This window comes from Nelumbo lutea, chromosome 2, assembly GCF_056320005.1.
Source record: "Nelumbo lutea isolate HS-2025 chromosome 2, American lotus-T2T, whole genome shotgun sequence".
Taxonomy (NCBI): Eukaryota; Viridiplantae; Streptophyta; class Magnoliopsida; order Proteales; family Nelumbonaceae; genus Nelumbo; species Nelumbo lutea.
The window spans coordinates 104,618,677-104,643,015 of NC_142685.1; the positions used below are offsets into that span (position 1 = coordinate 104,618,677).

At 36.2% G+C, this 24,339-nt stretch overlaps 1 protein-coding gene and 1 long non-coding RNA gene across 2 annotated transcripts; both read left to right on the forward strand.

Moving 5' to 3' along the window:
- The first annotated feature begins 901 nt into the window (after positions 1–901).
- LOC148872488 (remorin 4.1-like) lies at positions 902–2,524 on the forward strand. Its single transcript, XM_088972883.1, has 2 exons — positions 902–1,681; positions 1,871–2,524. Exons 1-2 carry the CDS (start codon positions 1,076–1,078, stop codon positions 2,066–2,068), a joined length of 804 nt encoding a protein of 267 aa, XP_088829009.1. The 5' UTR covers positions 902–1,075; the 3' UTR covers positions 2,069–2,524.
- A 3,084-nt stretch (positions 2,525–5,608) lies between these two features.
- LOC148872489 (uncharacterized) lies at positions 5,609–7,607 on the forward strand. The gene is made up of 4 exons (XR_016107933.1): positions 5,609–6,187; positions 6,318–6,355; positions 6,445–6,539; positions 6,694–7,607. It is a non-coding gene; the product is annotated as an uncharacterized LOC148872489 (long non-coding RNA).
- Positions 7,608–24,339: the final 16,732 nt, after the last annotated feature.

A 24,339-nucleotide genomic window follows, 5' to 3' on the forward strand; every position in this document is an offset into this window, starting at 1 on the left:
GGCTAAATCCTCACCCAACTATGCCCACCCATTACATCATCAGATGGCTCCAAACAAAAATAATCATGGTGCTTGGCAATTGAAGACTAGAAAGTGATATTCCAAGCATCTCTCATCCTTCCAGAAAGCTGTTATTATTAATAATAACCCTAATGAGAGGTGCCCTAATTTACACGCATTGATGGAGGGTCCGAGCAACCTGATGTAGGACTCACCGCAGAACATCCGTCCACCACGTGTCCAAAAAGTACCCACATTTTTCAACGTGTGTCAAAGTGGGATACTGGGCCCGGCCCACTACCTACCTCTGTTGGCTGGTCTAATATCTCGTGGCCTGGCCGACACTAAGATTAAAATCTAAAACAAGTTTCTTTATGTTTATTTGTCTAACTAATTAGGTTTATGGATGCCACGTCAGCTTTCCTTGAAAAAGACTAGGGTTCCGAATGAGGTGACCCGTCTAGATTCCTTCCCCACACGACCCTTTGAAAGTCGGTTGATGGATGACGTGGACAATTTGGAATGTATCATCAACTTATGGGGGTTCACATTAGAGAGTGGCTGAACCGAATAATTTATTTGTTTTTATGGATGAAGTCATGAAAGGGCTAGCATCCTCATGAATAATTTATTCACTAAAAACAAAATAAAAAGCAATTCAGTTCAGCCAATTTGGCTGTGACCAAACAACCCTTAGGAAGGGTCAAAATCCTCTGCAGTTGTACTCGTGTAATTGGGTCAATCATGTCCACGTCAGCTTAATACATGTGGGGCCATTATTAGGTTGACACGTCGTGGCCCACTACCGTCCGTATAGGATTCTGAGTGGGTGATGTGGCAAACACATGGAAGATTTGCAGTTGTATAATTCCTGGACGACTATATTAATTGAATTTGGAGGGGTGTGGCTAAAATTTCTCGTTGGCTTTAGTGAGAGAAATTGACGTTCTTGGTTCTTCTGCTAATAAGCTGCGAGCCTGCGAGTATGATTGTATTGGAAGGGATTGCGTCCTACTTTGCTCCACTGCTTTTGTCCGGGTCGGTATTGTACTAATTAGGATCTTGAGCTCTTCACATGTCGAATGATCAGACTCAGAGAGATGTAAGCAATGGAAGAGAGAATCATGGCGATGGAGATCAGGTCATCAGGGATATACATGCTCTAACGCCACCGCCGGCCCCAGCAGGGAATCGAGCTCGGCAGAGGGAGTCCTGGGAGACGAGCAGCCACAGGCTATCCACCTTGTCCATGAGCAGCGACGGTGCTTCCAGCGAGAACTTCACGAGCATGAGTCGCGAGTTCAATGCTTTGGTCCTTGCTGGCTCTGCAATCGGGAACGCCGATGGCTATGAAAACGAGGGTGGCAACGTCGGGAACAACCTGGCCAGGATTGGGGAGGACGATCGGTTGCCGGAGGTGACGAACCCATTGGCCATTGTCCTAGATAACAATCCGCTCGACCCCGTCCCCTCTCCTAGACGTCCGTCTGCTGGAAGTGGCATGGCCGAGGAGGTGTCGTTGCAGAGGGTGAAGCGGGAGGAGATAGAATCCAAGATATCGGCGTGGCAGACGGCCAAGATTGCTAAGATCAATAACAGGTTCAAGAGGGAGGATGCGATCGTCAATGGGTGGGAGGATGAACAGGTCCAGAAGGCAACATCTTGGATGAAGAAGGTTGAGGTGAGTAATTAAGGAACAATTTAATTAATTGCACCCACACCCCATATGATAATTTCATTCAATTCCAAGTTGTAAATAGTTAAACTTATTTATCATTGATCTTCTTCTGTAAACTATGGTGATCTAATTACTTGAGTAATAATCCATGGAGTCATGACTCATGATACATAAACTTTGTTTTGTTTGTAGAGAAAGCTAGAGGATAAAAGAGCTAAAGCATTGGAGAAAATGCAAAACGAGGTGGCAAAGGCACATCGAAGAGCAGAGGAGAGGAGAGCATCAGCTGAGGCAAAGAAAGGAACAAAGGTAGCTAGAGTTCTTGAGTTGGCCAACTTGATGAGGGCTGTTGGGAGAGCTCCCACAAAGAGATCCTTCTTCAAGCCCTAGTGAATACAACCCAACCAGATAGAATTTCTTGAAAAGGTTAAATGAGTACAGTACTTACAACTGCTCCCCCCGTACTAGCACCCTCCATCTTTTCTGCATTGAAGGGTGCCCTACTTGAAAGGGCATCAAGGAACTGTTCCCTGATAGAAAGACCAAAGAACTGTGTTTAATTTTAAGTGTTTTGAAGTGATTTTCCAAGTGTGTGGTTAGTGTTTGGTAGAAATTTAAGTGGGTTGTTGGCTATATGGTTGAACAAATTTTCCTCTATCATCTGCTATGTACAGTTCCATAGTAAGTATGCATCTGTTTGGGATGCAAGTTTAATTAAGTGCATCTATTGCTAGTAGATTGGTTTGTAGGGGCAACGATAGTTAATTGAGCCCTTATATCACCAATCTTTAAGGAATTTTCATTTGGAAAGGAATGAATAAAAATTTGAACATTGAGCATTCTAAACTTTCTTTAGAATGGGTGTGTGAGAGAGAGAGAGAGTTCACCCTTTTATGGATATACACTAGTAGAGACCCCATGTGATGCATAAGATGTTGTATTTCAACATTTTTACATGTTGAATAGTGGATTTATTTTTTCTTTTTCAGTTATTTATTTTTGAATTTTCGTTTTTATATAGCTTGTATATTATGAGAAGCACATAAAGCAAATGATGATGACTCTATTGATACCTTATCTAGTTAGTTGTAGTAGAGACTTATTGAGTTGGGCCAATGGGTTACCTCCCATTGTGTAGCCCTATAAAGCCAAAAAATGTTCTTAATTAGCATGGGATTAATAACCAAGCTGAAAAAAAAAACAATTTTAAAATTGAATTGATGAAAATAATAAAAAACTCACATTAAGTTATTTCTTACATTTTACTATTGAATTAGAACAATCCATTAAATAATTCTACATTAAATTAAATTAATAAAAACAATGGAAAAAAGCCTAAGCCTAAAGAAAGGAGCAAACTAGGGAAAAAACTAATAACCCAAGGAAAGGAGCAATGATTTGTTTAGATTGGTTCACCCTATATACTGGTACGCAAATTTAGGTCCAAACTAATGTTCATGTTGAAGTTGACCCTTAATCTAACTCAACCCATCTAATTTACACCCTACTTTATTAGAGAGAGCTAAAAGGGATTAAGAGATATTTAAGAGGAAAATAAAGATTTAATGGGGAGGGAAGATGTTACAAACATTGACTATTAAGGAGAGAGAGAGAGAGAGAAAGAGATTTATTAGAGTAAATATTTATTTTACGAGAGATAATAAAGACCCATTAGGTTTATAATGTTTTAATATAAAAATAAACTAGTGAATGACCCCATACTAAGTATGGGGAAGTTAATGCTATACATACATCCATACATATATATTGTAAATCAGTTTTTTGAATAAATTAAGTTTTCAATTTTGAAACTATTTGATAATATCGGTTTTATGATTTCATATTCTTCATTAGAGAATTAATAATTTTATAAACAATAATAAACTTCTAATAAATGAAGAAGTCTATTGAAACTTGTATGAACAATAATAAAATCACAGTAGTTAAGAAAGAAAAAGAATTGACATACAATGGGAGCAAAAATAAACATACTTTGGAGACTCTTCTTTCTACCACCAAATATAATTGTGCTCTCATGAAAGTATCTTCTATTAAACTCTTTAACAATAGTAATGACCTTCAAATCCATTCGCAACCTTGAGGTAATATTCAATAATGACCTTCTTTTAAACCCTTTAACCATGACCTTCTAATCCTTCTAATCCATTCTCGGTAATTAGTTATCACTGTTAATTATCAATAATTAATTAGTAGAAATTAATTACAACGTGTAATTTTAGCAAATAATTTTTAGTAATTCAATTTTCCTATTAACAATTTTTTAATAATAATCAGTATTATTAATATATTAATAATTATAATAATAATAATATTATTATTATTAAGTAATAATATACTCTTATAATGTGTGTATTGATTTTAAAATTATTGATATATTAATAATATTTTAATAATTATAAAATCAGTAGTAATAATAATATTACAATCATAATAATAATAGTAGTAATAATAATGATTTTATTATTATTATTATTATTATTATTATTATTATTAGTAGTAGTAGTAGTAGTAGTAGTAAGTAATAATACTATTATTAAGCAATAATATATTCTTATTATGTATGTACTGATTTTGAAATCAGTAATATTAAAATTATTGATATCCGTAATTTCAGCAAATAATTTTAAGCAATTCACTTTTCATATTTACATTTTTTTAATAATAATTAGTATTATTTATATATTAATAATTAGAATATCAGTAATGATAATAATAATATTACAATCATAATAATAAAAGTAATAATAATGATACTATTATTATTATTATTATTATTATTATTATTACTACTATTAAGTAATAATATATTCTTATTATGTATGTACTTAATTTGTGTATAGTAAGTAATTAACTTGTTACAATTAAATTTTTAGTTAATTAATGAATAATTGCTTTTATAATTAATTTAATTTAACAATATTGAATAATTGAAAGTTTTATAGTTTAACTTTCACTAAATCATGTAATTATTGTATAATAATAATATTATTAATTATAATTATTCAAATTCATTTTATTTTCTGATAGATTTTTGTTTAATTGAAGATATTTACAATATTTTATCTAGCGTTTGACCCCGTTACGGGGCAGTCACATGTATGTGTCATTTTGGTTTTTACATTTTTTGTTTATTACAGTAATATTATTTTATTTGAGTTTCACTAATTATTTAATAATTATATTTATATTTGAATTAATAAATTGAATTATTTAATAATAGTACTATTAATAAGCAATAATAATATTATCATCAAGTAATTAATTTGTTATAATTAATGTTTTTAGTTAATTAATGAAATAATAATTGTATCTATAATTAAGTTATTTTGTGAATATTGAATAATTGAAAGTTTTATAATTTGACTTTGACTAAATCAAATAAATATTGGATAATAATAATATTATTAATTATAATTACTGATAATAATTAGTAGTAATTAATTATTAGTAATATATTAATACTAATTAATAATAATAGTATATTAATAATACATATTATTATATTATTATACTTAATAATATTTTAATATTTATTAATTGAAAACAATAATATTAATAATTAATATTACTGATATAATTATCATTTAATAATTATTCATTAATAAGAATATTAATTAATATGGTATTAATTAATTATTATTAACATCGGTATTAATTATCAACATTTAATTAAATCGGGTTTGGTTTAAAAACAAACTTACTTAATTAATGTTAATTATTATTAACATCATTAGTAATTATGAGTAATTAAATATAAGTACTTGTTATTAATTATCAGCATTTAATTAAACCAGGTTTGGTTTAAAAACAAATCGAATTAATTAACATTTTTATTAAGTATCAGTAATTAAATATATGTACATAATTAAACTGGATTTGGTTTAAAGCCGACCCGAAACAATATCTGTCACCTTTACCCAACGTGAATACGCGCATGTTGTGATCACAGCCAAAACATGACCATTGGCAGCTTCAAAAGCAACAATGTATGAGCCTCTCGGTCACCGGCGGCCAAAGGTAAATGATTGCCGGTGGTCGGTGAACTCATCAGATATTAATGAAGAGCCAGTGGTCGCCTGTATTAAAAAAAATGCATCCCCTGTTTGGCTGAAAGTGGACCACCGACGGTTTCATAAACACCACCATATGAGCCTCCCAGTCACCGGCGGCCTAATGTAAATGATCGCTGGCGGCAGGTGATCTCATTAGATATTAATGAAGAGCGGGTGGTCGCCTGTTTTTTTAAAGAAACACCCCCTGGCTGAAACTCGACCATTGGCGGCTTCATCTACATGGAAGGTATGACGATCCTGGCCACCGGCAGCCACACATAAATGATCGCCAGTGGTCGGCGAAGAGTGCAGCAGATCCCTAATAAATTTTTATAATACCATTAATGCCCTTCGAAGAAAAGAGTATAAGGTTTTGCCCATCGACACAATCTTCTCTGCAACCAGCGGTGGTTTCTCTCCTTTAGCGAACATTGAGGTAAGATTTCATTCATGGCGGAGTGTTCTCCTTCCATTCACTGCAATTTATACTCTTTTCCTTCATCTCCTCACTGTGATTTCTCGTCTCCTTCATCTTCTCACTGAACCAACGGCGGGAGTCGTTCCAGAAACGGCGATCTATTACCAGCGGTCGAAATCGCAACAGGTTGGTGTTTCAGATCGACTACTATTTGCGTTTTTTGACTCCCAGATGTTTTGTTTGAGAATCAGTATATGTTTTCCCCTGTTTCATAGTTAAAATCGATTTCTCGTCTCCTTCATCTTCTCACTGAACCAGCGGCGGTAGTCGTTCCATCAGCGGCGATCTATTACCAGCGGTCGAAATCACAGTAGGTGTTTCAGATCGACTGCTATTTTCGTTTTTTGACTCTCAGATGTTTTGTTTGAGAATCAGTAAATAGTCAAAATCTGATTTCCATCCCTAGAAAATAGTCAAAGGGACTAATAGCATGTCTTACTCTGATTTCCATCCATTCAATCAAGCACGCGATTGAACATGTAAAATAGTTGGGAAATCAATAGAGGACGTATTAGACATCGAAGAATGTTCCTAAAACGCCTCGAGTTTGGTTGGGCACTCGCGTGGTTCATCTTCGCAGAGTTCAAATTACCCCTTGTAAGGTTTACTTCTATGGTCCAGAACCCATTCTTTCCAATCGTGTTTTGCGCCATTATCCTTAAGAGATTGATAGCTTTATCCGTGCTTCATTCGTTGATGAAGAATTCGATAAAATCTCTCCAACGAACTTGTATTTGAGTTTCTTGCCTTCTCATCAAGTCAACTGCAAGAAAATTCTGTGTGGATGTTTGCTTCAATGAATGAGCTTAGTGCAGATAGCATCAGAGAATGGATGGACGATTTTCGTAACATAAGACATGTGGCAAAATTTGCAGCAAGGCTGGGTCAGTCTTTCGGTTCATCCATTGAAACATTGACTGTGAATAGCTATGAAATTGAAGTTATTCCTGATGTGGAGATTGAAGGAGAGGATGGAACCAAATACGTTTTCTCTGACGGAATTGGCAAGATTTCTGTTGAGTTTGCACGCATAGCGGCAATTGACTGTAATCTCAAGGATTACTCCTTCTGCCTTCCAAATTCAGTATGCAGGTTATAAGGGTGTTGTAGCCTTGGACCCAACATCTACAGCGAAGCTATCGCTGAGGCCAAGCACGGCTAACTAATGCTGGGTTTCATCAAGGCAACCCAGCATGGCCAAGGTTCCACTTCATAGGTTCAATGGCAGGTATTTTAGAAAAGTAATTGGAATTATTGGTTTAGGGTAAATCTCTTGAATTATCCCTACCCCTTTCCGAAATTGATCTTACTGTTTGACTATTGTATAACGATACTCCTATTTGAGAAAATTACCAATGCTGTTAAAATATTATTGAAAGGACTGAAGTATCCATTTTTCTCTTACACCAAATTCGAAACTCCTCAGTCGTCGCTACACAGGCACGTCGGCGGCATTGGCAAGGAGAACCCGAACTCGGTTTCCAATCAGAGTCAAAGTCGAAGAACATGGTTTCCTTGAAAATGCTAAATGATATCCACCGAATCCATGGATGCAGCCTGCAGCTGTGAGGGGATCTGATGTGGCCATTGTAGATGGTTTTGAGCAGACCGCTCTCCTAGAGCTTCAGGCGCACTACCAGAACCAGAATACAACCAACAGCGCTCTGGCGTCGGTGCTAAGAATACAACACCAATTTGAGTATACAACACCTCTGTCGTCACTCCAGCCTCATCTTCGTCCCCTTTCGACGGACATGGTAACTCCGTCGACGGGAGAGGAGTTACCATCACGGAGCAACGCAAGATCCTCTCTCGAAATTGACTGTTCTCATGTTTTGTTTCTTGTTTTAACAAAATTACGCTTTACAGTTTCATAGCTTGGAGACATTACTGTTGCAAGCCCTGAATTAGTACTCCACGAATTTGGGCACCAACTTTGACACAAGAGCCTAATCTATAACAATAAATCAGGGGGAGCAAATCAATCATTAGTCTTGCAGAATCATACCAATATCATTCATGTAGGAAGAACAAGCAAGGAGGTTTAAACGTGCATACCTGTATCCATCGCAGTAGTAGAAACCTTTGCAGAATGAGTGATGAATGGTAGGTCGACTGTGGTTTTTCTTAGTTAAATCTTCATTTTTCCTTAGGTTTTCTCAGTTCTTGACTCTAATGGGGTAGAGCAAGAGGGCGGCTAGATGATTTAACATATTGGGAACCATAACTTAGGAATCTTTATATTTTGACCTAATAGGATCCCATTAAGCTTATATGGGCCAAAATGTGGAATCCACTCATCAAGCCCCATACCCTTTTATTGAAGTTTACGGGCTTTGCCTAAATGAATCACTTGATTTAGCCCACTTACAAGATAGCCCATCAATGCAATTGTTTCATTGAATATATAAGCCCACTTAACAGAGATTAAAATCTAGCAATCTCCCACTTGGGCTATATATGAGAACTGAAACAATTATATTGAAAGAATTCCTTATGTGTACACTTCTTATGCTAACTTCTTTAGACTTCTCCTTAGTTTCAATCTGGTACATCTCCTATACTAATATGAGACCATGACAGCATTCGCCCCATATATGCGTGACTAAACCTTTCATGCTCACCGTATCAATGCATTCAATGACATAGATCAAGTATGGATGAGTAGCATGGAAATTACATGCAATGTGATATCAAAATATGCCTATTTATAACTGGTTCAACTTTATTCTTTAGAGAGATCAATCAAAGTCACAAGCATATTCAGAGATGTAGATAATGGAAAGAGTCATAAACTTTATTATGTGTAAATGTAGACATGCAAATATGCATTAATCCAAAGTGCATCCAAGAGCAAAAGAAAAGAAAACTCCCACTAAATCAAGGTATCATAAAACATGCCTACACCCATATGAGTAGTGTGCTCATGAAAGACCTTAGGTGGCAATCCCTTGGTCAACGGATCCACTATCATGAAGTTTGTCCCTATATACTATATGCAAATCTGGCCACTCTGAGCTCTTTCCTTAACAGATAGAAACTTGATATCAATATGTTTCGACTTCAGAGAACTTCTGTTGTTGTTGGAATACAGAACTACAGATTTATTGTCACACAATAACTTTAATGGCCTTTCAATGCCATTAACCACTCGCAGCCCCGTGACAAAGTTACGCAGTCATATCCCATGATTGGATGCCTCAGACCTCCTATAGTCCTACTATAAATGCTATATCGGGACGGGTACAAACTTGAACATACATCAGACTTCCTATAGCCGAGGCATAGGGAACCTTTTGCATCTCCTTTATTTCAAGGTCTGTTTTGGGGCACTGATTGAAACTAAACTTGTCTCCTTTAGCCACAGGCGTATCACCCGACGAACAACTTTTCATGCCGATTCTACTTAGCACCTTTTCGATGTAGCCCTTTTGTGACAATCCAAGAACGCCTCAAGAGCGATGTCATAGTATTTGTATGCCTAGCACAAAAGAGGCGTCCCCAAGATCTTTCATCTCAAAATTCTTAGTGATAAATTTTTTGGTTTCGTGCAGCAACCCTATATCGTTACTCGCCAGCAGTATGTCATCGACATATAGTACCAGGAAGATAAACCTGCTCCCACTGAACTTGTGGTATACACATTCATCAACCACATTTACCTCAAAACCATATGAGGTAATCACTTGATGAAATTTGTGATACCATCGACGAGAAGCCTGTTTGAGACCATAGATGGATTTCTTTAATTTGCAGACCATAGACTTTGAATCTTTGGATTCAAAGTTTTCTGGTTGAACCATATAAATCGTTTCATCAATGTCTCCAGTGAGAAACATTGTCTTTACATCCATCTGATGTAGCTCTAAATCAAAATAAGCTACAAGTGCCATTATTGTCCTAAAGGAGTGAGTGAAACCTTTGGCGACTAGACGAGCCTTATATCTTTCGACATTGCCTTTTGAATCCCTTTTGGTTTTAAATATCTATTTGCAACCAATGGGTTTCGAGCCTTCAAGCAACTCGACAATATACTAAACGTCATTGTCTTTCATGGATTTCATCTCTTCTTGCATGGCATTGATCCAATGTTGAGAATTAGAACTTTGAAGGGCTTTGCGAAGGGTAATTAGATCATCTTCCGCTAAGCCTACCAAATCTTCTTGTTCTAGGAGGAGCAAGATATAATCATCTGGAATCGCACTTCTCCTTTGTCTATTGGATCCCCTCAGTGACACTTCTTGAGGTTGTTGAGTTTGCTCTATGGAAGGAACTTCATTGTTGTCTTGAATCGGAATCGCTTTATGAACAGTGTCAGGAATTGTTGTCTGATCACTGGCGATAATAATATCAGGAAGATAAATGAATTTCTCTTCTTGCAAGACAACTATTTCGTCAAAAGAGACGTTCCTTAATTCTTCCCCTCCAAACTCAACATCTTCAAAAAATCTCGCATTTCCCGTCTCAAAGGAGTGGGTAGTGGGATCATAGAACTTGAACCCTCGAGAACGTTCCGTGTATCCAACAAAGTAACAGCTAACTGTCCTACAGTCCAATTTCCTTTCGTTGGGCCTATAAGGCCTCGCTTCAACTGGACATCCCCAAATGTGCAGGTGCCTTATGCTAGGTCTTTTCCCAGTCCACAACTCATACGGGGTTTTAGTTACTGCTTTGTTGGGTACTCTGTTAAGGATATACACTGCAGTTTTTAATGCTTCTCCCCAAAGTGATTCAGGTAAAGAAGAATGACTAATCATGCTCCTCACCATGTTCTTAAGTGTCCTGTTTCGTCTTTCAGCAACACCATTCATGTTGGGTGTACCCGACATGGTGTACTGTGGGACGATACCACATTCATTTAGAAAGTTAACAAAGGGTCTTGGACGTTGCTCTCCTGATCCATCATATCTGCCATAGTATTCCCCACCACGGTCAGACTTGACGGCTTTAATTTTCTTACCAAGTTGAAGTTCAACTTCAGCTTTATAAGACTTGAAAACGTCCAGGGATTGAGACTTCTCACTTATTAAGTATAGGTACCCATACAACGAATAGTCGTCTATGAACGTGATGAAGTATTATTAGCCATTCCATGCAGGCGTAGGGAATGGCCCATAGATGTTCGTATGTATCAATTCTAAGACTTTCGTACATCTATTGGCACCTATTTTGTTTGTGTTTGTCAATTTTCCCTTAATACACTCAATACAAATTTGGAAGTCCGTTAAATCAAGGGAATCAAGAATTTCGTCCGATACAAGCCTCTAAATTCTCTGTTTAGAGATGTGGCCTAAGCGCTTATGCCATAAGGAAGCAGAATTCTCGGTTAATTTACGCTTTGCACCTTTAGTACTTGCATGCAGGACTGCATTGTGGGAAGCAATAGTTTCTAACATATAAAGATGATCAATTAAAATATCGATACCAATAATATTTGAATTTAAAGAAATACTAACTTTATTATTTCCAAAACCACAAAAGTAACCAGATTTGTCTAAATAGGAAATAGAAATTAAGTTCCGTTTAAATGACGGAGCTACAAATGTCTCAACTAAATTCAAATAACAACCAGTTTTTTAAAATCAATCTAAAATGTCCTACAGCTTCCACAGGAACTTTATTGCCATCGCCTACATAGATGAATCTTTCAGCATCAATTGACAGTCGGCTCCAGCTGCAACCCTACATAGACACACTTATGCGAGTAGTAGCGCCAGAATCTATCCACAAGTGTCTATAGGTACATAAGCTAAATTAGTCTCAGAACAAACTAAAGTGAGAGACATACCCTTCTTTATGTGCCATGCGGCGCATTTGGGACACTCTTTCTTCATGTGTCCTCCTTTCTTGTAGAAAAAACAGGTAAATCTATCACCTTGTTTCTTCGCCTTTTTCTGCGTGGGTATTCCATTTGCAGTATCCTTAGTCCTCTTCTTTTTATTATTCTGAGAGGTTGATGCTAAGTGAGCACTTTCTGTCTTTTCTCTTTGGATTCTTTCTTCTTCTTGCACACATTGAGAAATAATCTCATTAAGAGTCCATTTCTCCTTTTGAGTATTATAATGAGAACTAAATGCACGAGCAAATCATCATTTATCTCTAACTTTAGTGCCTTTAGTTTACTGGCAAGATTTGACATTTCCAGTATGTACTTTCTTGTATTTCCTTTTTCCTTGTACCTCATAGAAATTAGAGTAGCTAAAAGGTTGCTAGTCTCTGCTTTCTCATTCTTGGCAAAATATTGTTGTATCGCCACAATGGATTCCTTAGCATTATTGCTCTTAGAAATAGAGCCCCGAAACGCTTTTGGTATGAAACGTTTCATAATCATCAGACTCATGCGATTAGAACGATCCCATTTCTCAACTTTGCCTCATTGGAATTGTCCTCAGCCGGGATGGGTCGCTCCGTCCTTAACGCAAGGTCTAAATCCATGCAGCCGAGAACGATTTCCACATTCTCTTTCTAGATCTTGAAGTTTGTACCATTCAGCATGGGAATGGCACTAATTTGAGCAGAAACATTATTTGCAGTTGCTGAAACTGAATAGAGAACAAAAACAATATATAATCAATAATAATATAAATTACAAAGGCAAGATACCCAGCACAACTTGACATTTAATGTTTGCACAGAAACATCAATTGTAAATGGTACTCTCAACGCAACAATCAGACATTGATAATAAATCCTGTCAAACAATAGCATTTCTTTGGACCGACTACTATTCACATGGATAATAGCTTTACAATATCAATATTCATCATCGCATGTGTGTTCACTGCCCGACCGAACATCAACCTTCCTTTGGGCCAATCAATGTCCGCATGGACAATGAGCACACAAAATCTTCATATTTCAAATCATTGCATGATGCTACTTTGGTAACATGCTGCTTCAATCAATTTAATTTGAAAAGAAAAAAGTATTCATCCAAAACTGTATTCATCGCATGCATGACAAAGTTAAAAAGGGTTCAAAGTTACTTCCATGCAAGAACTGACACATGCAAATTGCTTACGTGCATGCAAATCATGATTCCATTTTTTTTGAGTCGGTTCTGTAGATGCATCGAATCATTGATGGGTTCCAGAGGCGCATCGCAACACTGATGCGTCATTGTTGTTTTTTTTTTTGTTTTTTGGGTTCCAAACACGCAACATCGATTCCAGAGACGCAACATCGATGCGTCTTCTGTTTTTTTTTTTTTGCTTCCAGAGACGCATTGCAATAGCATTGAATCATCATCACGATGCGTCTTTGTTCTTTTTTTTTATTGACTGAAAAACCGAATAATCAATGCGTCTCTCCCTTCGATTGAAATCAAAACCGCATTGAATCATCAATGCGTCTTCCTTTTATTTTTTTTTTGGTCAACTGAAATCGAAATCGCATTGAATCATAATGACAAGGTCAAAACCGAAACTGAAACCGAATGACCAAAACTGCATTGAATCAATGCATCTTTTTTTTTGTCGAAGCCGCATTGAATCATCAATGCATCTTTTTTTTTTTTGTCGACACAGCCTTGCTTCATGGCTGTTCAACAAGCACACACAACCGAATGACTATATCCAATCGAGGCAACCACAAAGAAATCAATAAAAAGAAAAACGATAATCCTAATAACCGAACATGATATAAGGCTCTGATACCACTTGTAACAATAAATCAAGGGGAGCAAATCAATCAGTAGTCTTGCAAAATCATACCAATATCATTCATGTACGAAGAGCAAGAAGACATGTTGCACCCCAAAGAATATCATGCTACAGTTATCAAGGAGGTTTAAACGTGCATACCTGTACCCATTGCAGTAGTAGAAACCTTTGCAAAATGAGTGATGAATCAATGGTAGGTCGACTGTGGTTTTCCTCAATTAAATCTTCCTTTTTCCTTAGGTTTTCTCAGTTCTTGACTCTAATGGGGTAGAGCAAGAGGGCGGCTAGATGATTTAACATATTGGGAACCATAACCTAGGAACCTTTATATTTTGACCTAATAGGATCCCATTAAGCCTATATGGGCCAAAATGTTGTATCCACTAATTAAGCCCCATGCCCTTTTATTGAAGTCAGGCTTTAAATGAATCACTTGATTTAGCCCACTTACAAGATAGTCCATCAATGCAATTGTTTCATTGAATATGTAAGTCCACTTAACAGAGATTAAAACCTAACATAATCCCATCAAGCTATACTACCGAAAGGTGGCCTACTTCCTAGAGGACAACTGGAAGCGGGTGTCGGTGCTGGTGCTCTGGATTTCCATCTGTGCCGGCCTCTTCACATGGGAGTTCATCCGCCATCGAGAGAGGAGTTACCATCGCCGAGAACGAAGGGGAAGAAGGAGAGAGAGAAGGTGGAGGGGACTCCACCTCAGCTCTGGCCTTTGTAACAGTAATGGAGAAGGCAAGGAGACTGAAATTTTGGCGAGATATTGAGAGTAGAGAGTTGAGAGACAAAGAGCAATCGACGAAATTCACATTCAATAACGTATAAGGATTGATGAGAGAGCTAGCTCAGCTCAGCTCAACTCTGGCCTCTGTAACAGTAATTATGGGTTGGAATGTTAGCTATGGCGTTGAATTCGTGCCAAGCACCGAAGATGGATTCACTGTAACCGTTCAGAAATTGAAGAAGATCGATTCACCGCGTTGAATCCACTGTCTGCCGCCTCCTCATCACTGCCGTTGCTACAGTAGTAGCGGCGGACTTCTCTAGCAGCAGCTCCCTCCCTCTCCCCATCCTCTTCGTTCTCTCTCCCTCTCGCCCCTGTTTCGTCACCACCACTGCTACAGACCTCTCCAGCAGCGTCTCTCTCCCGGTCCCCTTCGTTCTCTCTTTCCCCGTTCCTTCATTCTCTCTCTCTCTCCCTCTCGCCCCTATTTCAACACTGTTGCTGACAAGTGAAGATGCCCAATACATGAAGTGATGAACTGTGACTTTCTCTTTCTCACTACAGTGGCTGTGGACAAAAGAACTCACATTAGCTTAAGCTTGCGGATTTCTTGAGATGGAAACTGTGGGTTCTGTTGTGTTGGGTTCAGATGCCGGAGCGATGTCAGAGAATGCCGATTGATTGCTGTAGCGGAACGGTTGCACTACCAACAACCGTCGAGGATTGGTTCGTTGTAGCAGCTGCCGGGGAGATGGATGGTGAAGAAGGAGAGGGATGAAGGGCAAAATTGAGTTTTTAAAAGAAAGTATACATCCGTATTGTCACGTGTGGATGGTGAAGAAGGGAGAGGCATGAAGGGCAAAATTGAGTTTTTAAAAGAAAATATACATCTGATGGTGCAAAACAATAGTTAAATAATAAGGGTACAGTTGTCAATTTCATGAACAATAATAAGAATAGTTTAAGAGATTTACCCTTGCAAGAAACATAAACCCAATAAAATAGTAAAAGGAGGTTGAGAAATTAGGTCTGAAAAAAACCCCAAAAAAGTAGACATGCATTGAGCAATAATTAGTTGAAGGATGACTGACTAAGTTCCATCATCTTTCCTTTCTCATCAATAATTAGTTGGAGATTTTCATGGGATTACACATAGTTTTCATCTTGATATCTCTCCATCCTATTTTGCAATTATCATTTCAGACTTTATGACCAAAAATCAAATGAATGTAAAATATGATTTTATTGAGCAAGAGTTACAAATCCATGAATGAGTCTCAATCTTAGTGTTAATATAGATTTTTAACATGAGTTCTACATTCTCGTTGATTCATAAGAGGATCAATGTCATTCCAAGGAAAAGTGAAGGATTTCAGAAACTTTATCCTATTGGTGGAGGAGAGGGCATTTCCAAGTAATAGATAAGGGGAATGCTTTGGGGAGTTTGTTTGAGTGATTCTTGGCTTAACATGAACCTCATAAATTGCTCTTAATTTATGATGGTATAGTAAACTAAAAGTATATTTAACATATGTATAAAAAACTCTTCTTTTGACTGTAAAATTTGATATTTAGATGGCCCATCACAGTCTAATGTGGTAGCATGGATAGCAGTTAGGGAATATAAAGGAACGTGAACAAAGATGGTCCTTCCGTTCCTTTGGTAAAGTCCATTCTGATTTTTATTATACTATTAAACATGTACATGCATTTTCACGTGATAGTATCTCTAAGATGAAACTATTAATAATTCATGGATAATTTCTAAACGGTTACAAGTGGACAGTTTTTGAACAGTTATAAGTGGGTAATTTCTAAAGTGAGAGTAAAGAACACTCTTTATGCCCATTGTATTCTTAGATAAGGGGATAGAAAACGTCCAATAAAAATTCCAATAAAAAGAGGCATTTGCTCTTTTATAAATAATATAGATATAGATTTTAGCAAGCAGAAGCATTGCTCACATTAGAATTCATTTGTAACTTAATGTGGAGATAACATGTTTCGCTACTTATGGTGTTGAATGTTCAAGTTTGTTGTGCCATGTACCAAGAGTGGTACACCCACTAAATGTAGAAAAGAGGGCAAGGTTGTTGGGATTGTTTTTATTAATTATTTGGGGAAAAGCATGTAGTTTTAGGCATTATATTTGCAAGATAAGAAGCAACAAATAAAAACAAAACAATCATCATGGGGAAGAAGTTGATCCATCTGTTTCTATTGCCACTTGAAGAATAACAACAATAGACTTCGGGAATAAACCCCCTCTATTAGAATGAAACCAAGTATGGACTACAAAAGTGTTTTTCTCCTATCGGATGCCAATGATGTATTGTTGAAGTTAAAAGGAACTGATAAAAACATCACATGGGAAGTTCAAGCCTTATACAATCACATCTTCGACCTTTTATCCTTTTTTGTCGATGTAAAGGTATTATATATATGTAAATAGGTTGGTGGTGGTTAAGCCGATCCATAAACTTGCAAAACAGGCTAGGCTTAAAAACACTTTTATTAACAGGACCAATCCCCCTGAGCTTGTTTTTTGAATCATTGTAAAAAGGACTCCTAATGCACCGGTGGTGTTTGTGAAATTTTGAATACAAATCTAAGTCATGTAATTTGTATGTTCTCCATTGTAATGTTATGAATATCTTTCAACAACCAAGATGTCTTCGATAGAGAGAGAGAAAAATGAAATAATTATGACAAGATTTTGGAGAGTGATTTGAGGTGACTTGTGAAATTTTGTTTAACCATATATATATATATATATGAAACTTCCTCTAAAATTGAAACTGATATCCTTTTCTGAAAGCATAAATCGAGATCCTTTTTGAAAAGTGTAATTGGCCTAAGGGGTAATGACCAAAGCCCCTTTTAATATAATAATATTGCAAATATTATCATGCTGACAATTTGACATCAGAGTTATTATGTTATGGATGTGGGTGATGAGCTCCCCAACCCCCTGGAGGCTTGTATAGCCCATTGAGTCCATTAGGTAAAAAAAAAAAAAAAACAATATTGTTCAGTTGAAATTTATGAACTTCACTAGGAGGAAGTTAATTGTCAAAGGGTCGGGTCTATCCGCGTAAGGTGTGATTCTTGCTTGTCTTTCAAACCCACATTATTCAGCCGCTTCAGCAGTACTAATAGTATGGGCTAAATTTTGGGCTCGGGCCCAGGCCCGGACTTCGGGCTTTTTATGAGGGCCCGGCTCGGCCCAAGTTGTAACTCGGGCTCAGGCCTTAAAAAAATCTGTTAATATAGAGTGAAAATCCAACCCGAGCCCAACCCGGCCCGACCCATGAACAAGTCTATTCAAACCTGGATATACAATACGTAATATTAGCAAAAGTTATTCTATGATGGTGTCCTATTTCAATTTATAAGTTTCATGTTATATGAACACTTACATGTGCTTTAAAATTATAACAAAATTAATTATCAACTTATGCAAATCTACAATAACGATCTCTAGCTTCAATAAAGTAGGACCATCCTTCTTTAGTATGGTAATCGTTTGCCAAGTTAAAATGATGACTCCAATGACATCTTAAAAATAAAAGCAAATGTGAATATATACATATATAGATTAGTTGGATAGAAATATATAAATTCTTTTACCTATGATGCAATCTTCATTGTTTAATAAATCTTTTAAACCACTTAGCTCTTTGAAATAGTATTTATGTAAAGGTATTTCAATTCAATCATCATCAACTTTCTGGATAATGGTATCATTAATAAAGATAATAAGTATATGCATCCCTCTTGTAACATGTTAAAGCTTTCAATATGTTTTTATATAACACAACTTGTATTTGCAATCCCTAAGATCAAATTCATGATTATAAATATTTCACCAGCATATATAGAAGGGTTAAAGTTGTGGAAAGTGATAAAAAAGAATCAAATAAATAAACACATTTAATAGTTTGTTAATACATACCTTCTCATTAATAACCACAAAATTGAGTATTTATAGACATCTAAATTCGATTAATCTTAAATGTCACAAATTGGTTTGTTAATACATTCACCCTACTCATAGACATAAGATCATATGATAGAAAATGTCACAAATCCGTAACCACAATCTTAGGGAAAGGAGATAGAAAAAATTGTAGGCCTTAACCAGATTTACCTACTCTGATACAATAGAAACCTACAACATCTAGTATAGAAGAAATGAAATAGAAAGAGAAGATAAAAAGAAAAGAGAAATAAAAGAGGAGAGAGAAATTGTGTAGAGAGCAAAAAATACACTCTACATACACCTGGAATTTATTTATAATAAGAGTCAAATTATCTACTGAGCATGCAGTTTTGGAGTGTTTTTATAGAGTCCAACAAGTTGTGGTGGAGGAAGATTACAGTTGAGACGTATGGTTTAATTATTTTTTAAATTCCATAATTAACTTATGAATCCATTAAAACTTCAACCCAAAAGTTTAAATTATTTCAAAGTACTATTCATAATAATTATTTGGACTAAGCTATTCATTTATATACATCTGTCTATCATAGGCGTGTAAATGTATGGAATTCGAACCGAATAAGATAATATCTGAATTCGAATCTGATTAAATATTCGAATATTCAATTCGATTCGAATTCGATCAATTAATTATTTTAGGTAATTAATAAATATATAATTTATTTATATAAAGAAAATAAATATACAAATTATTTATATAATTTAATTATTTTACATATAAACTATATAAAACATTTAAATATTTTATATGTTATATATAAGAATTAAATAATTGGTCAATTTTGGATATTTATCGAATTGAATAAGGTCATATCCAAATTCGAATCCGATTAGCTATTTGATATGAATAGAATATCCGAATTCGACCGTTTAGTTATTTGAATTATCCGAATTCAATTCGATTATGTCAAATCTTGAATTCAAAATAAGATTTTTGAATACCGTTGTTAGATAGTGTATGCCCTGAGCTCCAATCAAATTGATGTACTGATGCATTTATTATAAATGATTAAAAGTACATAATTTTTCCATGTTATGATTGGGGTGTTTCTGTGTAATTACCCCCTAAAATAGACACTTATGAGACTCGTGTTAGTTTAGAATGTTATCAGTCATTGGATAGACTCGGGGAGTTTGTCCTGCCAATGCTGACACTAATGTGCTACCAAGAAGGTTGGTGCAACCTGTCTCAGCTTCTAAAGTTGGACCCAAAGCTCATGTAGTGTGTGTTTATTTGAAACACTAAACCCGAACCAATTTCTAGTTATGTCATGGACCTTGGAGACTGATGAGCAAAACTGAAAAATTACACCTAGCCTCTAGACTTAATTATGGTACTACACTAGGTATCGGATTAGACTGTCTTTGATATGACAATCAGTGAGATCCTTTGGGGGTCAAAACTTGTGTATGTTGGGGCAGTCTGAGAATTCACTCGAGTGGGTGATCATAGTGATAGGATCAGCCCCTTTGCCGGACAAAGTGAATGATCGGGACTGCACTCTCTCTGATGGAAACCAAAACTGACAGCAATCGATTTCAACCATATTTGAGATTTGTTATATATATATATATATATACATATATTATGTTTTAAGAAAAATATTTGCAAAATGTTTTAATTCCTAGGACCCATCTGAGCAGAGAGTGCAGTCCTAGTTGCCGGTTATCTCACCTCCGATAGAGCTGAAGTTGCTTGAAACAAGGAAGGAACTGGAGACTTCCCGGGAGGAACCCGGTTGGAACACTCCAAAGCTCAAGTTAGTGCTTTTGAGAAGGCAAGAGGAAACAATGGATTTCAAGACTAGAAAGCACAAAATATCACATACCTTCTTCCCTCTGAGATGGGGGCCTTTATAGTCACCTTGTATACTTACTCCCGAACCCCTATCAGTTCGGGTATCATTATTCTCTGCCAGATCGGGTCACTTCCTCTACCAGATCGGGGGTCATTTCGGGTGTCATAACCTCCATTGCCAGTTCAGGTGTCATAACCCCCACTATTCCTTGTCAGGGTCGTCCCTGCCACGTCTGAAATGGCGATGGCAGGTGGCTGTTGGATGGCGGCTATCATGTGTCGGACCCCTAATCAGTCAGGTGGGCCGCCTTCGTGTATGGTTCTCCTGGGCGTCAGGTACGATTGTTCAGTTAGAACGCTTGGAGCCAAAGTGGCGTGAGGTGAAATCTTTAGCTCGAATAGAAGTGTGGCCCAAACTGCCTCTGGGTGGGCAGTTCGGGTCTTTGCCTTTTGTGCTTTTTGCAAGGCTCAGGACCTCGAAGGGAGAGCTTGGGTTCCTCCTTGGGGAGCTCGGGTTGTAGGTTCCCCCTTTGGGGGAGCTCGGGACTTTTCCTCTCGGAGCTCGGGTTATGGGCATGCTGTCGTGCCGAGCTAGCGCTTTCTGCCAGGTCACTCTTAGTTACTTCCACGTGTCGTACGGCCAAAGGGTCGGGTCAAATCTTCCTCCATCACTAATATATATATAAAAAATATATATATATATATATATATATATATATATATATATATATATATATATATATATATATATAATACCAAAATAGACTGATACCAAGACAGTTAATAGAATAAAATGTACTGAAATCTGAATCAGGTCCATGCATTTTGAGTCCAGATCAGCTCCTCACAAAGCGCTCTTCACACTGACCTCCTAGCAAGTCCTAGTTGCATATTGGGATGTGGCTATGAGGTCTGTGTGAGAAACACTTTGTGGGAAGCATATTCTAATTCCAACATTTTAGGCAACATTTGGTTATTTGGAAATGCACAAGAAAATTTCTTGTGTTCCAACCTCCATGAGCAAAGAATAGTTAATTTTTAATTCTTCCAACATCCAAAAATCAGTTGTAGGAATGCTAACAAATACATAAAACTTCAAAAAAAAAAAAAACTAGATTTGACATGTAGATTCTTGGATCACTTAAGACCCTCTCTTTTTGACATGTAATAATAAAATTTAAGCTTTCTACTACTGTTGAAGTGATTCAAATTTTCATGATAGTGTTGGTTCCTACAAGAAGTTGTTAGTTACTGATTGAGAAGCTATGGAAGTTCAACATAGCTTGTCTTGCTAAGTGGCTTTGGACGTGGGAGCCAATAGAGTCAAGAATGCCTTATGGATGTGCATGTGTGGAAAGGAATTCAAAAAACTATAAGGTGCCAACCGACTGCTTATTAAGGTCTTTTGTTGGTTGTAGTAGAGACTTGAATAAAATTCTGCCTATACCTAGGTTGGGGGATGGGCTACCCCCGTTGTGTAACCCTTCAAAAAGATACCAAAAAGAAAAAAAAGAAAGGAATTCAAAAAGCTCTTGTGGAGTTCACAAAAGCAATCAAGTATATGGTGGGTTATGGCTCAATAATCAAATTTTGTACAGATCCTTGGTGCAGATATCGTCTTCTTAACCAAAGCTACCCTATCCTCTTAAGTAAAGATTGTTGGCCTGCTCAGGTTCATTGATGTCACATAGAAAACCCAAGTAAACATTGTTTTTAGGTTTTCTTATGAAATTAATGTCATAATTGATAAAATTCAAAAGGCTCATTGGATCAATAGTCTCCACATCTCCAATTAATGATGATCGATCACAATAATAAACCCTGATCTTGTTCCAATTATAAAGATCTAGATAGTGACATACAATTTTATGTTATTCAAATATGAGAAGAATTTGGTTCAGACCAAGGAAAAATATCCTCCTTTGTCATGAGCTAAACTGTCACTAAGAACCCAATGTTTAAAACTAAACCATTTAAGAGAACAATATATTGTCTTAATCAACCAGTTTTAATTCCTTGTCCAAATCCTTTATCCATACTCCCATCCAAGAAGGAATTTCAAAATGCAAAATCATAATTGTGCAATAATTACAAATTTCACATTAAAACAAAATTAATGAATTTCTTACCATCCTCACAAAGAACCCATTTGCTTTCATTGTGATCAGTGTGCAAATTAGAAGATACGACCATGTGATTGATCTTGTATAAATCATTCTATGCATATTAGTCAATGTAAAGACAGGGCAAAGTGCTAGAAAAGAAAAGAAAATAAAACCTCTAACCCACTTGCTTTATTATTCAGGATCGTACTGATCTACAACAAGCTTATTTAGTTAAATTCAACAAACTCTGATACCAAAAGTGAAAGCAAAAATGAACTAACAAAGCTAAAATCATTAGTTCAACATGAAACCACATAATTGAGATTTCAGAAGCAGACAATCACAGAGCATATTCAATTCATTCTCCAATGGCTGAATCTCAGACAAGACCCTTCTCACTCTTTCACCTGAAAATAGTTGTGTCAAGTTGCTTTCACTCTTTCATAGCATCTTGTTGCATACTAGAAATATCTCCCTACATACATGTTAGATTCATGGGGAGCTAGATTTCTATGCTTTCAAAGTGTGCAGAGTTTTTGTTTGTAGGTAATCCTATCATGAATCTTACCTTTTGCCACAATGATGATGACCTATAGTATAGGGTTTTGATGTAGAAGCAAATCTCATCGACATCAATTGCCAGAAGTAGTTGTTATTGGAAATTGACCACCTGCAAATGCAAATTCTTAGAGAATGGCTGGCAAGGACCAAAGAAAATCACCAAGAATGACAACAAGCAATCTTCAAAGTTCAAACCTTGATTTCATTTTCATTGTCTTCAATAATTTTTTGAAGCTTCATTGTCTTCGAGAATGACCGACTAAAATCTACCTTCTGTCATTTTAGCTATTTTATCTTTTTAACTATATTATTTTATTATCATATTTGTGAAATCATGGGTTGAACCAGAACTATTTGACCTGAAAGATTTAATGAATTTTGACCTAGAAATGGGAGGCTAAAGATATATTTCTAGGTCAAATTTTAAAATTTAAAACATTGCTGCAATTTAAATGTAACACTAGAGAAAATTGTAATTAATTTGCATGTTTACATAACTAAAATCATTATTGGTTCACTTAATATACCATCTTTGATGCTACGCACTTTAACACACTCTTTGTTATGTTTTAAAACAATGTACGAACCCTAACACAATAAGATGAATTAGAGCAAGATCTACTTTCTAAAACTATTTTGGTTAGATAATAGAAAAGCACATGCCATTAGGGCTACAGATAGCCTGGATCAGATTCCATAAAGGGTTATCCAAAGAAATCTGACCAATCTGAATTCAATAAGAATTTGTTGGGTTTTCAAGGTTATGATTCAAAATCGAATTTGGATATCTTATTGTACATCCAATTTGAATCCGATTAAAATATACATAGATAAATAAATATATAATATTTCATAACTAACGAATCAGATTGGGATAAATTCGACCCATTAATTAAATAGATTTTCCAATTCAATCCAATTTGTTAGGATAAAGGGAGGTATCTGAATCTGGCTCTTATCAGATTGAATTCATATTCTAATCGGATCTTATCCAACTTATTTGCACCCCATAACTTGGTTCACAATGGCGGATCTAGAACCTTTGAACCAACTAGGGCCACCAAACTATAGATCAAACTGTTGATGAAAGTGATGCAAAACCCAAAGGGAGGTTCACAATGGCGGATCTAGAACCTTTGATCAATGGGGGCAGGGTACCGAGCGGTGAGGATGGATATCCAATGAGGGCAAGGAAAATTGCCATATCTAGGTTTAAGGAGACAAAGTGGAGAGATGAGATAGA